General features: G+C 45.8%; 1 protein-coding gene across 1 annotated transcript in view; it reads right to left on the bottom strand.

Moving 5' to 3' along the window:
• Nucleotides 1–17,202, bottom strand: part of Itih5 (inter-alpha-trypsin inhibitor heavy chain 5) — a 100,045-nt gene that overhangs the window by 33,115 nt on the left and 49,728 nt on the right. Inside the window, exon 7 of the mRNA XM_039096454.2 lies at nt 16,693–16,809. Coding sequence (XP_038952382.1) covers nt 16,693–16,809 — 117 coding nt within the window. The remainder of the gene's footprint in view (nt 1–16,692; nt 16,810–17,202) is intronic.

Consider the following 17,202-nt stretch of genomic DNA (forward strand, 5'->3'; position numbering starts at 1 on the left):
AAAACACACACATGCTCACATACACACACGTTTGCCATGATGCCGATGTCTTTCACCCATTATCTGACAAGCTTACGGACAAGAATGATGGAGCACCTGGTACTAGTGTCTATTCTAAATGCTTCGTTTATAGTGCCAAGCTGCATGTTTGGTCTGTGAAACCCTGCCTCCTTCCTCCTGCAGATTTTTGATGTCTAGCTCTTCAACTGGCCTTTGTCCCATTCAACTTTCCCTTAGGTCTTGAGTTCTTGTGATTCCTGGTTTCTCTGCCTTCCTGCTCATGCTCAGGATACAGAATGCAGGGACCATAAATGAGAAGCACACAGAGAGGTTGAGAAAAAGCCACACTCAATGTAGACTTGTCGGACTGTTGTGTAATACACAAACACAGTGTACCAAAGATTTACACTGTATATTCAAGAAGCATTTAGAGGAAGTGGAGCTCTCATCTGCCAGGCAGGGAGAATGGTCTCACCCATTTTCCCATGCTCTTAAAGTCACCACAGAATTGAACAAGTGAGACTTTTCTTATTGGAGGGAAGAGGGCATAGAACCCACTTAAGTGTTAACAGAAATTAAATAGTTTTGCTGATTGCTCTTTCTAATCTTTTTTGTTCTAGGAGAGTGAATTGAGAATAGACAATGCAAAGGTTTGCCCAGATGTATGGATGGCGGAAAACCGAAGTCTTACAGATTAGAGCCCCCTGGCCTTGTTGCCCGGGGGAAGAATATTAATTATTTTCTCTTTGTTGTGTCAAAACGCCTAACATAGGAAAACTAAGGACTTTTTTTAAGCTCACAACTTGAGGGTGTCATCCACTGTGGCAGAAAAGAGGTGGTAGAGAAAGCAGAGATGTTCTAACTGTGGTGGCAGCTGGGCACACGGTGCCCACGGTGAGGAGACAAAGATAGATGGTGATATTCAGTTTGCTTTCTCTTTACTCAGTGTGTGGGACCTATATTCAGAATGGTCTTGTGGCCTCCTTGGGCATGAGACATGCATATAAATACATACATTCATACAGGCAACTCACTCCTACTCATAAAATAAAAAAGGAATAAATATTTCACATTCAGAATGGGCCTATTAGCTATAGAAAAGCCTTTCTGGAAATATCCTCACACACATGCTCAAAGGGATGACTCCCAGGTGACTCTGAATCCAGTCTAAATGGGCAGTGAAGATTAACCATGACAATAGGAAACCAATAGCACAGGCTACCCATTGGTATGAGTTCCAGATATTGTATCAAGATAGACCACACACAGAAACCTGAGGTGGTAGACAAGATGGAAATGGTTGAATAACTCTCGGTCTCACACTTCATCTGGATGCTAGAACTTCATTTTTCTCGTGGCCCACCAGGCCACATTCTATTCTCTTCTGGGTATTTCCCTAAGTCTCACAACTTCAGGAAGCTATCTCAGTATTCTTATGAGCATTCCAGATGCCTCAGTCTCTATAGCTCCCTGCTGGCTTCACCAGGGACAGACAGACAGAGCACAAGAGCAACATGAGCAGTGTCATGTCTTGGTTCCAAGTTTGGCATTGTTTGAAGGCTATGGAGACCCTTAGAGCTCGGGCCTGGAAGGTGAGTGTAGGAGACAGGGGGCTGACCTCTGAAGGTTATGGCCTTCCTTGGCCTGAATTTTGGCTTCCGGATTTGCTGCTATGTGAACAAGTTTTGGCCATATGCTCTCCATGAGCTCCACAATGTCTTTCCTTCTATAATGGACTGAGACCACCTGAAACTGTGAGCTCAAATCAATTGAATACATTGTACAGCCATGTATTCTGTTGCTGAGATACAGTGGTAACAATTCTCCAGGCTTTCCTGCTGGGTGTCCACACTGTTCTCATGGCCTTGCAGATGAGAAGCTGGCTTATAGTTGATAGTCAGACCCTACATCTGGGAGTTAAGCATTTGCTATAGCCCAAGGGGACTGTGCAATGGACTGAATTTTTGTGTATCTGGCCCTCATTCTGACATTATAACCACATCAAAGCAAACATGAGATTTCAAAGAATCAAAGACACACAGTATCTAGCTTGGTGATTACACGACTTTTCTCTCCTTTCATCCCAATTCAGACTAAGGGCCGGTTCAATAGTGTTGGATGTTAAGAATGCCAAATGCCAAATGCCAAATGTTCATTGAGAAGAGGCAGAGTTTGGCTCTCACACAAGCAGATCTGCCTGAGCCAGACTAAGACTTTGCTCAGAAGTCATGAAGTCATACACAGATGTTTTAGGTTCATGATTTTGTCATCCCTGGATCTTTGTGTGCATGTGTGTTACATTCGTATGCCTGCATAAGTGTGGGCACATGGATGTGCAGCTACACATGCAAGTGTGTGCGTGTTTGTGTGTGTGGAGGCCAGAGGTCTACATCAGGTGTCTTCCTCAATCCCTCTCTGCCTTATTTTTAAAGACAGGCTCCCAAACTGAGCCGGAAGCTCTCCAATTCAGCTATGCTGCCTGGCCAGTGAGCTCCAGTGATCCACCTCTCTCCACCTCTCCATGCTTGGTCACACCGAGCTTTCCACATGGGTGCTGGGGACCTAACTTCAGGTCCTCAAGCTTGAACAGTAAACACTTTACCAGTTGAGCCATCTCCCCGGACCCCTTCCTTGCTCTTTAGCCTCAAGAAACATATGCTACTCTATAGAAAGACCCAAACTTCTCTCTAGTGTGTCTACACAACACTATATACGACAGACAACATTAATCGTGTCCCATTCTACAATCCATATGAGAGATGCAGAAGTAGGCTTCTGCTCTACTGCACGTGGTCAGATAGATGTACACAACGGGGAAGGTATTTCAAGAATTAGGTCACCGGCTCTGAATATTACTGTCAATGGGTAGAAAGGGCTTTCATTATTGTGTTATATTTCATCTCTGAAAACATCTCTTCACACATCCTGGATTATTATTCATCACATGGACAACATCCCTTTCCTCCTCTTACCTTGTCTCTTCCTTTTACCCCTCTCATAAGGCCTAGACTCCCTAGAGGAATCTCACCCATTCTTCAGCTACTTCTGTTAGGAGATTTCCTGAGTCCACATCTCCAGGCTTGCACTGTTTGCTTAGTCTGTTGGAAATACAACGCATGCCATTCTTAATCACGGAGTACTCACTCCCCCTCTGGCGTCCATACTCACGAATATAATTCAAAGTCTGCGGCAGCCCCCTTCACTCTTCTGTTGTGCAGGATCTGGCTCTAGGAGACTGGGGAGGGATATATGAGAGGACCAACCTAAGAGGGATTTACTTATGTCTTCCCAGAAGCTTCTGCTAAGAACTTCCGGGCTGTCATAGGCTCAGAAGGCCTTTATAGACGTTATCGGAGAGTTCCTTGATCACTTGACTCCATAGTTTGATCACCAGCCCAAATATCTTCAGGTCTATTTTGCTTTAAACTCATGGTCAAGAATGAAGTCTCCCTTGCCCATCCCAAGCAGACCTGTGAACTAACAAGGCAAATGACCATTTGTGGCCTCACATTAGCTGGGAGACATTTTTCATGTTACGGGCAGGTGTGTTCCTTCAAAGGAACAAACTCTGTGCAGGACCTCATGCTCAACTCCCCATCTCTGTTGTTCCCATAGTGATGCTTAAACCTTGAACTGTGGAGACTAAGAGCCCTGTAAGGAACAGCACTGAACTAGGTGCTCTCCACTGGCTTTTCAGCAACCCTTCCTTCTTTCTCTCCTCCTTTCCATCTCCCTTTCTCTCGTTTTGAAACAGGATCTCACTCCAAGACTTCCCTACACCTTACAACACAGCTCACGGCAAGCCTCCTGCCTCAGCCTCCAAAGTGCTAGGATTATAGATGTGAGCCGCCGTCTGTTAGACTCTTCAGTGCTGTTTGCTGGCAGCTCAGCGATACACCTGGAGCTCTTGTTCTGATTCTGCTCTCTTTATGAATGTTCGAATGTTCGCGTCAGGAAAGCTTTCACAGTACCTACTCCCAAACCCAACCCTTCCAACTGTAGAGCGTCAATTTCTTGTTTTTAGCATTTCTCTGTGTTTTTCCGCAAGCAAACACATCCTGTTCTGCCAAGAAAACTGCATCCATGGACAGCTCCTTCTTATTTTCCTCAGTCATCGTCATCGTCATCGTCATCATCATCATCATCATCATCATCATCATTATTATTATCATTATTATTATTATTATTATTTGCTACTCAGCTCTTTCTTAACCCCAGGATTCTTTCACTATCTACACAACGATGTCATCGATGTCATCGTGGCTTTGGATAATGTGAGAATGCTCGGCCTTCCTCTTCCCCAGCAAAATGCTAATGCCCTCTATCAATGTGGCTTATGCTGGCAGGGTGCTCTTTCTTGAGTCTACTTGTTCTCTCATCTCCACAGATCAGTTACTTTCCGGGCTGCTGCCTAAAGCAAGCTGACAAGAGCAGCTTCATACAGAAAAGGTGCATTGTGTCTCACAGCTCACGATGGGGAAGCTGGGACAGCGGCAGAGACGTGAGTCAAGGAGCAGATGCTCATCAAGCACCCACAAGCAGATGCCAGAGTACGTGGTTCACTTTCTGTTTCACGTAGGATCCCTGTCCAAGGAAAGGCCCCACCCACAATTAAGATGGGTCTTCCCACATCAGTTAACACGTGGTCAAAGTAATCACCCGAAGACACACCCAGAGTCCCGTCTCTCAGATTGTTCTAGATTCCGTTGCATTGAAAGTTAACACTGGACTGGAGAGATGGCTCAGTGGTTAAGAGCACTGACTGCTCTTCCTAGAGGTCCCGAGTTCAAATCTCAGCAACCACATGGTGCTCATAACTATCTATAATGAGATCTGATGCCCTCTTCTGGTATGTCTGAGGATAGCTACAGTGTACTCATATATAATAAATAAATCTTAAAAAAAAAAAAAGAAAGTTAACACTAAGCTTATCGCTTAGTCCCACCCATCTGCCTGCACAGGTCTTCTCCTCCATTCTCACTCAGTCACTTAGGTAACTTCCAACAAACCTTCTAAACTCAGTTACGCCATCCCCACCACATACACTCACCTCATCCCTAAGAACTGGTCCCCACCCTGTGGTACAATTACCAAAGCTTCCCTCTCTGTTGTCAAGGACTTTGAGTGGCGCGATTTTGTCTTATCATTCTCTGTTCCTTTTGGCTTCCTGTGCGAAAAGACTCCCCATTACCTCTGCAGCCCCCATGCTCACTCTCCGCTGAGAGCACACAGTCATATGTTTGTTTCATTCTTGGAGAATCTAAGTCTGGGGTCAAAGCCAAGATGGAGACCCCAGGGGGAGAGTCGGGTGTCCGGAACAAGAGAAGGGGGTGGGGGGCTGCACTCTGTCAGATCCGAGGAATTCACTGGGTTGTAATTTTAATCACCCAGCCAAGTCCATGAAGTCCCCGTATTGACAAAGATTTCTGACACCAGGACAAGCATTTTTAGACTGGCTATCTCATCTAATTCTCTGGCTTAACAGTGTTTATCTCTCTGTTACCTGCAGCGTTTTCCTTTCAGCCTCTCTATAGCGCTTTTGTAGGAAACCTTTGCCAATCCCAGCTGGAGAGCAGGGGGAGGCTTTTTTTACAGGAAGCAGAAAGAGAGAAACCTGGCTTTTTCATTACTAGCTGGTGCCATGATTTCTGATGCTGACAAACTGCAGCCTGAGAGGCTGAGGGGAGAGAATGCCTGTGCCCCTCTCCACAAGCATCCTCTGTGTGACAGCCAGGGCCTGTGTTCAGAGTTGCTCTGCATTTCCAAACATGACCTCATTTAGGTAAATCTTCGGTGCCACGGAAACAAAGTGTTAAACGGGCAGCTCCATGTCATTCAGTCTTAGCTGTGTCAGCAGGACGGGCTTGCTCTCTGGTTGACTTAAGTTCTAATACCCACGTGGTAAAAGGAGAGAGGAAAAACTTCTCCGGTATGTTGTCCTCTGACCTCCCATTCAGTGTTACGGTGAACACAGTTTCAGACAACCACATGCCCACTGAATAACTGAAAAAATTACGTATCTATGACGTCAACATTTTTTCCTTGAAACTACAGGCCTTGTGGCTTGGGAACAGCCCAAGGGAACTATTTTGACCTCTGTTCATCTATTAATTACTTCATATCTTGGCTCAGACAGACACACACACACACACACACACACACACACATTTTTCTTGTCCTCTGTATCCTGCCCCATGTACTAGATCTCTATTTTGTAATATATTTCTGAAACATGCATACACTGGTGCCAAGGGAATCTAAAAACAGCCTCAAAATGAGATGACCCTGGCCGCATGCTGATTAGTCATCACACTGGACGACAGGTCAACAAACCGGGACTCACAGAAGAACCCAGATCTCAGCCTGTGCTGAGAAAAGTTTTCTTAGAACACGGCACCTCTACTTCTTTGCATGTTACCTGTGGCTCCTCTGGCACAAGAATAGTCGAGTTGCTGGGCTGGAGGTAGAGCTCAGTGGTACAGTGCTTGCCTCGCATGCGTGAAGTCTTGGGTTCGAACCCCAGCACCACATAAACAAACAAGCAGGCATGAACAGCTGTGGTAAGTAGTTACCGTGGTTTCTGGGGATGCGGACACGGCTCAGAGGTTAAGAGAGCTGGCTGTTGCTGCAGAAGGTGTAAGTTTGGTTCCCAGCACTCACGCTACCCTCACAGACATCTGTGACTCAGTTCCTGGAGACTAACTTCCTCTTCTGGTCTCTTTGCATGCATGTGAGGCACACCTGTACACAATTCAGGCAAACGCTCATGCAAATAACACAAAAATATATCGCTTTTAAAAGTTACGATGGCAATAACCTGCCTGAGGATTTCTTTTTTTTTTTTTAAATTTATTTATTTTATGAGTACACTGTCGCTGTCTTCAGACACACCAGAAGAGGGCATCTGATCTCATTACAGATGGCTGTGAGCCACCATGTGGTTGCTGGGAATTGAACTCGGGACCCCTGGGAGAGCAGTCAGTGCTCTTAACCGCTGAGCCATCTCTCCAGCCCTGAAGATTTCTATTTACTCCTTTCTAGGGGGATCACAAATCTCCAGAAACCAGAAAAAAAAAAAAACCGAAATGGGGATGCTTACAGTGCTAATATCTAAACAGACACTCAGGACACCCAGTACTTTATACAAATTTTCCTTTGTGTGATGCCACCTAGAATATGCCTTCTAGTCCCTCCCGGATTTTAGGCATACTGTCATTGGGTGTGTTTGCAGCACACCTTCTTTCTGAGAGTCCCGGTCTATCCTGGAAGCTTCGTCCTCCCGAGCACAGCGCACACCGCAAGTCTGGTAAGGTCCTTCTCATTCCACGGCTCGCGTCCGTCTCACCCCTCCCAGTTGTCAGACCGTTGCACACGACCTCCCTTGATCCCCGTCACTTAAAAGCCACATCATTTATACCCTGGCATCCTCTAGAATCTTCCCTTTCGAAATGGGACAGGCTCACCGGTTCAGGCAAAGCGTGCGATAGACGTTTCAGACATTACTGGGCTTCACGCCCGTGTCCTCGCTTGGCACCTCTGAGCTCTTCACGCTCAGGTTCAACCCATCCAAGCAAATCACGGAAGTGAAAGAAACCTGCAGTCCAGTGGACACCCAAGGCGTGCTTCATGTTCAGTAAGAGTAAGTCACTTAGTCACTCCACGAACCAAAGCGGAGTCACTTCGTTGGTTTCTCACGGCACCCAGCTGCTGACTGGAGCCTAGGGGAGGCGATCTCTGTGTCCGTTCACCTGCACTGCACAGTTTTCTCCATTACAATTCGGGTTAACAAGAGTGGGTGGGGACTGATGGACCAAAGGGGGTTCCTCACTGATGTTAGCTTGGGGAGTTTAGCAGTAGGCTTGGGATCAATTTGGTTGTGAGCCTAGCCTTTAACGGCTGAGCCATCTCTCCAGCCCTTGGGATCAATTTGAATATTGACTTTGTGTATTTCAGACTACCGATGTCATGTTCCTGCCAATAACCATATCCTAGATAGAAAGGAGGTGACAATATCTATTTCTTCATTGGATTGTCAAACGATTAAACGGTGAGGTGTATACAAAGGGGTGCCGGGGAAATGGTTCATTCAGTCAGTATGTGCTTGCCCCGCAGACATGAGGACTTTAGTTCATATCCCTAACGCTCGCATAAAAAAGCCTGGTAGAGCTGTGCATGCCTGCCCTTCAGGCTGGGAGACAGAAACAGGAGGGAGGAGCACCTGAGCTCGCTGTCCATCCAGGCCAGGCTAATGGCTAATACCAGGCTCTGTGAAGAAGACTACCTCAGAAAGTATAATGGGAAATGAATGAAAAAGACCGTCTAGCATTGACCTCTGGTCTCCACGCGCACATGTATATAATCACCTGCATTCATATGTGTGTACAAATTTCACACATACATAGGTACATAAAAGTATACTTTTAAAAAGTGTATTTAAGGGTGCTGGAGTGATGGCTCAGTGGTTAAGAGCACTGACTGCTCTTCCAGAGGTCCTGAGTTCAATTCCTGGCAACCACATGGTGGCTCACGACCATCTGTAATGGGATCCAAAGCCCTCTTCTGTTGTGTCCTAAGACAGCAACAGTGTACTCATATATATAGAAAGTGTATTTAAAAGTGTATAGTGTATATAGTGTGTATATTTAAAAGTATATTTCAAAGAGAATCAATCACCCAGTAGTATTCAATGTACCTTTAAAAACACAAAGTAAGAAGAAGAAAACACAAAGGAAGGGTCACACCTACATCACGGGTAGAGGCCACCCAGAGGCCTGTTACCCTGTGGCCCACCCGCAGCGGGAGCCACTACACTGTGGTGGACAGATGCAAGAGAAAGAGAAGCAGTTTGAGGCATATGAAGAGAGGGGGAACTGGGGACTCACGGATGGAGAGGCGGAGCCTGTTAAGTAGTCTACCCTGCCACCTGAGGCCATGGTCAACTCCCAGCCCCCGCTGCCACTCCAGGCAGCAGCAGAAGTCTGCTGATGTCCGTGGCTCACGTTATTACTAAAGCCCATGTGGACATCCCTGGTATGTGCTGCCACCTGGGACTGTGTCGGTGTCCGAGGACTGTGCAGGGCAGGCCCCACTCCTCACTGCCTGTCACAGTCCAGAGAGCTGGCCCCACTTTCCACCATTTGCAGAACTTGAGAAAGCAGGCCTCACACCTCCACTAAGGGGCAACACAGGAGAGCTGGGGAATGACCCTGCCCCTTGTCAGCAGCAGCTTTGCTTGAGCTAGCCCTGGAGAGCTGGAGAGCTCGCCCTGCTGGCACGGGTGCAGGAGAGCTGGGGGACTGACCAACCGACCTACCACTCAGGACTTTGAGTTGTCCCGCTCCAAAATCTACCTCGTCTATGAATTGCTGGAGCACGTGAAAGATCCAGTCTTGAAGATCCAAAGCTGCAGGATCTCCATGACACAAAGCAACAACAGGATATCCGAGAGGAATCCCAGCGAGGATTCATTATTAATGGTTTAGCAAAAGCCAGAGGCCTCAGACCAGACCAATACCTCATTGCAATGAACATTTGGAAATAAGATGTGTGGACAAAAGCGAGACTATGGGGCACACTGGGACACACTAGGGCTGCCCCAGCGAGATGTTTTCTATGCTTTCTTTTCCTTTGTTTTGCTTATTTTTCTTTAATTCTTGTTTTTATTTTCTATTGGGAGGGGTGGGGAGATGAGTGGGGTTAGGCTACAGGATATATAAAACTCAGAAAGAGTCAATAAAAAGTTAAAAACTAGTTTGTGGTCATAGCAAAAAAAAAATACAATGTAAATCTAATGTTCTTATGAGAAGTCTGGGAATACATTCTATAATACTTAGAACCAAGATGCCCCCAGGTCTGTGGAACTCTCAGATTCCTCACCTGGGAGGTAACATCAGAAAGCATTCAACTAGCTCCTGGGAGGTAGATTTAGAACACCATGGAAGAAACTTAATCTATAATACAGTGTACTAGAGCCAAGTCCCCCCAGCTGTCATTCCAAGGTGGGAACGGCAGACCGGAGGCTGGGCATGTTCTTCACGCTCTGTCCCGGCTACCAAGTTAATGAGACAATGGCAGACAACCGTCTTCGCAAGTTCCCTGGGAGCCCAGGGCTGGTCCAGAGTGAGTGATACAGAGTGTGGAACAAATGTCAGCGTTACCCCAAGGTGAGAAACAGCTGGGTAAGAGATCCTAGAGCCTTGTGATGAAGGGAAAAGCAATCGATCCAGTCATACTGATTAGAGAGCTGAAGAGATGGCCCAGTGGGTAAGGCGCTCATGGCAGGAGGGTGAGGAACTGAGTTCAGAGCCCATAAAAGCCAGATGAAGTAGTGAGCCGCTGTAACACCAGTGTTCTCATGGTGACATGTGAGATACAAACAAGAGAATCTCCAGAAGCTCAAGGTCAGCTAGCCTGGTCATGCGGTGGGGGAACAATTAGCAACCGTGTCTCTCACAAAGCAGAAGGGACGGGCCAACAATCAAGGTCCTGCTCTGATTTCCACGCATGCCCAATTGCAGTGCACTTGATCACTCTCTCTCTCTCTCTCTCTCTCTCTCTCTCTGTCTCTCTTTTTCTCTCTCTGTCTCTTTGTCTGTCTGTCTGCCTGTCTCTCTCTTTTTTCTCTCTGTCTCTCTCTGTCTCTTTGTCTGTCTGTCTGTCTCTCTCTCTCTCCCTCTCTGTCTCTTTCTCTGTCTTTCTCTCTTTTTCTCTCTCTGTCTCTTTGTCTGTCTGTCTGCCTGTCTCTTTTTCTCTCTCTCTGTCTCTTTGTCTGTCTTTCTGTCTGTCTGTCTGTCTCTCTCTCTTTGTGTCTGTGTGAGTGAGAGAGAGATGCACTAAGATAAAAGGTAATAATAATGATGATGATAATAATAATAATAATGATAGTATACAAATAAGAATAAAAGTATAGGCTTTGGCCAAGAAAACAATGTATTAATGTATTTTTTGAAAACTTTTACATTTATTTATTTGTGAGTGTGTGTGTGTGTGTGTGTGTGTGTGTGTGTGTGTGTGTGTGTGTGTGTGTGTAGGGGTGGGTAAGGAATCAGAGGACAGCTCTCAGGAGTCAATTCTCTCCCTCCGGGTAGGTCTCAGGAATTGAACTCAGTTCGTCAGGCACGACACCAAGTTCCTTCACCCACAGAGCCATCTTGCCAGCCCAAATAATGTACTTAGTAGCCATACTGTCATCACTAACATTCCCTGAGACAGGCATGTGTGCAGAAATCCGTGCCTTGGTTGTGTAAGTCAATTGGCAGAAGAAAGGCAAGTACCCAGGTCACATTGCCTCTCTTCCTGTCATCCCTGTCAGCTCCCACTTCGTTGAGGTTTATTTGTAAGTGTTGATTGGGAAGCAGAAGTCTTTCTGACCCAACGCCAGAACCATCTCTCAACATATCCATCTGCAAACCACATGGGAGACAAACAGCCAAGTATGTGCCAGCAGCTGGTGGGAGAAGCCATCCCTGCTCCCAAAGTGGGGAAATCTTAGCATCCAGATGCACATTCCCACTGGATTAAGAAAAGAACCAGAAAATTCTGGATGCATGAAAGTTTAGGAGCTCCTGGGTACAGACAAGGCCCCTAGGGAGCATGCATTTGTTTTCAGATCAAATGAACTTTGCTGTTTGTGTGGGGACAGTGTGTCTGCTTGCATATGTGCTCATGTGTGTTCTCACATGGGCATGGAGGGCAGAGGTCAGCAGCTCACGTATTCTTCATTCGTTCCCAACCTTCCTCTTTTTCTTTTGAGACAGCCTCTTCCTGAACTGGGAGGCCCCCAGTCCTGCCAGACCGTCTTGTCAATTACCATAGATCCTCCTGTCTCTGCCTCCATGCTGTGGCAATTCCTTAATCTTGAATTGGTGTTTCCACCCCACCTTTGATCATTCAATTCCCCGTTAAATGACACACAACTTTTATATTTATAGTAAGCCCTTCATGTACCAGAGCTAGGCAGACATTATGTTATATATTATTATATATACTCTATGTTATTATGTCTGGTTCCCCATTAATAATCCTGAGTTATAACTTGCTATGGTCCATCTGGCCTGCTCTTAACTCCGATTGGCCAGTCCTCATGGCCTTGCTTTCATAATTCACCTACCCCGAGGCATCTCTCCTCTCTCCACATTTTTCTCCCTCCTCATGGTCTCCTGCCTCTGATCTCAAGGAACCAGAAACCTCACCTCTCTTTCTTCTGCCCAGCCACAGGCTGTAGGCCACTTTGTCTACCAATCAAGGATAACTTGGGGGGCAAGGTTACAAGGTCACTTGTGTCTCTGTGCAGATTCTCTCATCCCTTGGGGAAACCAGGCCTTGGGGACCAGTGTCTAGCATTATAACACATAGCAAAATACCAAACCTCAACACGTCTTCAGCGCTGATAACATACGTGAGTGCCACTGTTCCCAGCTGCTTTTACATGGATGTTGGGAACATTATTGAATGTCACACACTTTATTGGCATAGCCATCTCTTTACCTTAATCTTTATGGTTCTTTATGAACCAATTGTGCGTGTGTGTGTGTATGCGTGTGTGTGTGTGTGTGTGTGTGCATGAATCCTCAGTTACACGTGGTGCATGTGTAGAGGTCAGAGGTCAACTCTTGTGGGTTATAGGTTATCAGGCTACATGGCCACCACCTACATCAACTGAGCCTTATCTCCAGCTCTTGAGTAATCATTAAATACCAACTAGACTCCTAACCCTATGATGAGAACAGTAAAATTGCTCGAGCCCGTCCAAGTTTTGAGAAGCCAAACGAATGGAGAATGATTCATAAGAAGATCCAAGTGGACCCATGACAAATGTCTCATTTTGGCAAGCCTGTCGACAACACTCTGAAAGCCTTGTGCTTGGGACAATTGCTGTTTTTCACCAGTTACAGTGTCGCCTATGCGACTGTACCGTGAACCAACTGAGTTCTTCACTTAGTGCTGTGGCCTTGGAGAAACTACGGGTCCCTGAGATAGGAGTTTGCAAAACCACTCAAGGCAGCCAGGGGCCTTGCAAATTGCTCAGACATGTGTTGGGCTGTTCTGGGGTGGTTCTCCTGGAACGAGGCCATGATGCTGCTTAGAAGACAGTAGCGTGCATGCCAAAGGTACAGTGACTAGAAAGGAATGGGATTTTAATGTCCAGAAATGACAGAAGAAAGAGGAGCGATGGTCTCTCACCAGTCACTGAATTGCTCTTGCGCAAAGCTAGGAGACTCGTGCCTTCCGGAGAGCAGCCTTCTCAGTTAAATCTTAAGCCAAGAAGTAGCATTGACCTTGTGTCAACCCCTCTCAGCTCCAAACTGTTGCTTGCATAGTGGTGTGACAATTTCACATTTGGTCCTTGGGCTTCAGGACAGACCTGCAAACCGAAGCCCGAACCTTCCACTTACTTGCCAGGTTTTTTACCTGGTCAAACTGTCAGTTTTCCGTCAGTGAAGATGGGATGGTAGTGAAATTGCTGTGAAGGCTAAGCATGTAATAATTCATGCACATTACAGATAGTAAATACCGTGTTGAACATGTGTGCTGTTACGTTTCCAAGAGGTCTTCGAGTGGCTGGAGAGGTAGTGCCTCCTGTAAAGTGCTTACCATGCAAGTACAGGAACTTAAATTTCATCCCCAGAGCCATTCTAAAATCTGTGCACAGCAGCATGTGTATGAAATCCCACCCCTGGGGAGGCAGGGACAGAAGGATCCTAGGTAGCCAGTCTGGGCAATCGAGGAACACCGAGTTCAACGAGATTATCAAAAATAATCAGGTGTGGAATGATTAAGGAACCAAAGTCACCTCCCCCCCCCAAAGCACATGCACACAGGGGTCTGTACACCCATAAGACAGGGATGTGCTTGTTTTATTATTAAATAATAATAATTCAAGAGAGCCTTGCTTAGTTTAACATCTGTTTGTCTGTCTTCTCTGTACAGTTTGGGCAGGATTCTCCTTTCCTAGAGGTTATTTATCAAGATTTCTTTCTCGTTTCTTCTTTTATTTCTTTTTATTTTCGTGTTCTGTAACCCTGGCTGGCCTTAAACTCACAACACCCCCAGCCTCACTCTGCCTAAAGTGCTGGGTTTGCATGTGGCCAGCAACCCTTCTTATCGGTAAGAATATCCTTGATCACCATCTTGTCAGAAGTGGAAGTCCTGAAACAGGCTGGTCTTGGAGTCACTCAGGTGCCCAGAGACGAGCCCTTTGAGCAGTTCCAGCCCCAGTGAATGAATGATCCTGGTCTGAATGGGGTGGCGACAGCAGACTGCCTGAGCCTTTTCCCACGTTGCTACTTCTTAATACTTTATCGAGAAATAATGCAAAAATTGCACTTGCAAATACTAATACTGGAACTGCATATTAGTCAAAGCATCTTTATATATAATTGATAAGATTTGGAGTTTAAAACCATGGCAATAAGACTACTATTTCTTCCTATGTTGTTTCCGTTCATGTGTTTGTTTTTGTTTCCCAATAAGCTCTCATGTTTCCCAGGCTGTCACTGAACCTCCTATGGAGTCAAGGATGACCTTGAGTTTCTGATCTTCCACCTCCTGAGAACTGAGGTCACAGGCGTGCACCCTACATTCCATTTATGCCATGATGGAGACTGAACCAGAACTTCATGAATGTTAAGCTTCAAGCACTCTATGATTCCTGTCAATAGCTTTTCTTCCATTGTTAACATGGTTGCTTCCCCTTTTCAGAACCTCGGTGACGTTGTGTTTCTCACGGACTGTCTCATATCCCTTGATCCCTTTCTTACGCATGTTTGCTCCTTATTGGTCTGGGAAAACTCACTGTTTACGGGTGACAAAGTTATCTTTGTCCTGCACACAGCTTCCCACTCATTTGTTATTTTTGTTTTTTAATTTGTAGCACAAGTTTGAATTTTTCTTCTACCTGAAGTAATTGTTTTTATTCTTTGTAATTACATTCATCTCTTTTATTCTTAAAGACTTGCCCTCGGCTATAAAACTAGTTAATAAGGAACCTATTTTTCCCCCAATGTGGCTCACTGATTATCTTTACTTAGCCCCTTGGTGCACGTGGAACAGTTTTATTGTTATAAATCAATTTAGTATTTCTAGGGATGAATGAATGCCCATGAGTGCTCAGCTACCTTTCTTCAGTCTTAATTCAAAATCCCCTAGGGAATGATGCTGCCCACAGTGGGTAGGGAGTCTTCTCACCCCAGTTAACATAATAAAGATCCCCTAGGGAATGATGCTGCCCACAGTGGGTAGGGAGTCTTCTCACCCCAGTTAACATAATAAAGATCCCCTAGGGAATGATGCTGCCCACAGTGGGTAGGGAGTCTTCTCACCCCAGTTAACATAATAAAGATCCCCTAGGGAATGATGCTGCCCACAGTGGGTAGGGAGTCTTCTCACCCCAGTTAACATAATAAAGATCCCCTAGGGAATGATGCTGCCCACAGTGGGTAGGGAGTCTTCTCACCCCAGTTAACATAATAAAGATCCCCTAGGGAATGATGCTGCCCACAGTGGGTAGGGAGTCTTCTCACCCCAGTTAACATAATAAAGATCCCCTAGGGAATGATGCTGCCCACAGTGGGTAGGGAGTCTTCTCACCCCAGTTAACATAATAAAGATCCCCTAGGGAATGATGCTGCCCACAGTGGGTAGGGAGTCTTCTCACCCCAGTTAACATAATAAAGATCCCCTAGGGAATGATGCTGCCCACAGTGGGTAGGGAGTCTTCTCACCCCAGTTAACATAATAAAGATCCCCTAGACATACCACCACAGGGCAACTTCACCCAGAGGAACCCTGACTGCAGCTCCCTTCCCACGTGAGTCTAGATCCTGACCAACTGACAGTGAAAGCGAATTCTACTATCCGAGAATCCCCAATGTCATAGAATACGAAAGGAAAACCTCTCAGGAAGAATATTTAAGTAGCCATCATTCTAAAGCTACAGAAAGCTAAACCAAAGGAAAAAAATCACAAAATCAGACACCAATAAATAATTACCAAAAAGAGAACAAAAGTTAACATTTTACTAACTTCAACAGCAACAATGCAAGTCAGCAGACAATTTAAATGTCCTCTAACAACCCCTCTGAACTTGGAGTTGTGTGTGTTGAGAGAGAAGTAGACTTTGTGAGAACTACTGAATTATTGAGACCTGAATTCTTTGTTCTGAGAACATGCCAAAGGGATGTCTAAGGGTTCTTTCCATTCCATGACTCACAAAGGAATCCTCACTGGGCACAATTTTTGCTAATATGGTACTGGTTTTGGTTTATTTCTTTCTGTTTTGTTTAGTTTTCCATTGTTTTGAACCAGGTGTCACTATGCAGTCCAGGAGCCTGAAACTTGCCATGTACCACAGGCTAGCCCTCAAACTTGTGCTCCTTCTGCCTCAGTCTCCTAAGTATTTGTATTCCAAAGTGTGTCACTACAGCCAACTGTACTGCTGAGTGGCCCTCTCAGTGTGCCCTCTCTCTGTCACTCATGCTATCCTCTCTGCCCAGGTGTTTCTCTAGCGGACCGTTCGCTCTCTTAAATCTCCAGTTTCTATCAATGGCTTACATGAGTCAGCTTATGGCTGCCCATAGGAAGGAACAGCTCGGTGGTAAAACAGAACCTTGCCTCCTACCGAGTGTCGCTCACAAGGCAGAACACCGTCTCGGGCCACAGCCTGAGCGATCACTGAGCAGGCAGCTGACTCACCTGCTGGAGTTTCGCTCCCACCATGGAGGCACTGATGTCGAGCACGAAGACCACGTTCTTAGGTAAAGGAGGGAGGTTTTTAGGAGCAAAGTAGTGCACGAAGTAACCATCTAGAACCTGGTGGAGGAAGAATAAAGTAACTGATGTAGCACTCAGAAGAAAAGGAAGGGAATTCCTAGGACAGTCTTTGATGGCAGGAAACCGTCCAGGGCTACATTCCACACCCAGAACAAAGCTATCTACAGTCCTGATCCCTCCAAGAGAATTAGTTGTTAACACAATGAAGCAGAATCATCTATTTTAAATGTATTCGTCATGGAATGGGGGTGTAGCTCAGTGGCTTGCCCTGGGTTCAATCTGCATCACCTTAAAACTAATATAAAATGTATACATGGGTGTATGGATACCTAGACCATGACAAACCATCTGCTCTAATTATGCATCTTCCTCTGCCCTTGCTTCCTGAGAATCCTGCTTCTTGCACTATCTATTTTCACTAAGCATCTCACG

This window comes from Rattus norvegicus, chromosome 17 (genome assembly GCF_036323735.1).
Source record: "Rattus norvegicus strain BN/NHsdMcwi chromosome 17, GRCr8, whole genome shotgun sequence".
Classification (NCBI taxonomy): Eukaryota; Metazoa; Chordata; class Mammalia; order Rodentia; family Muridae; genus Rattus; species Rattus norvegicus.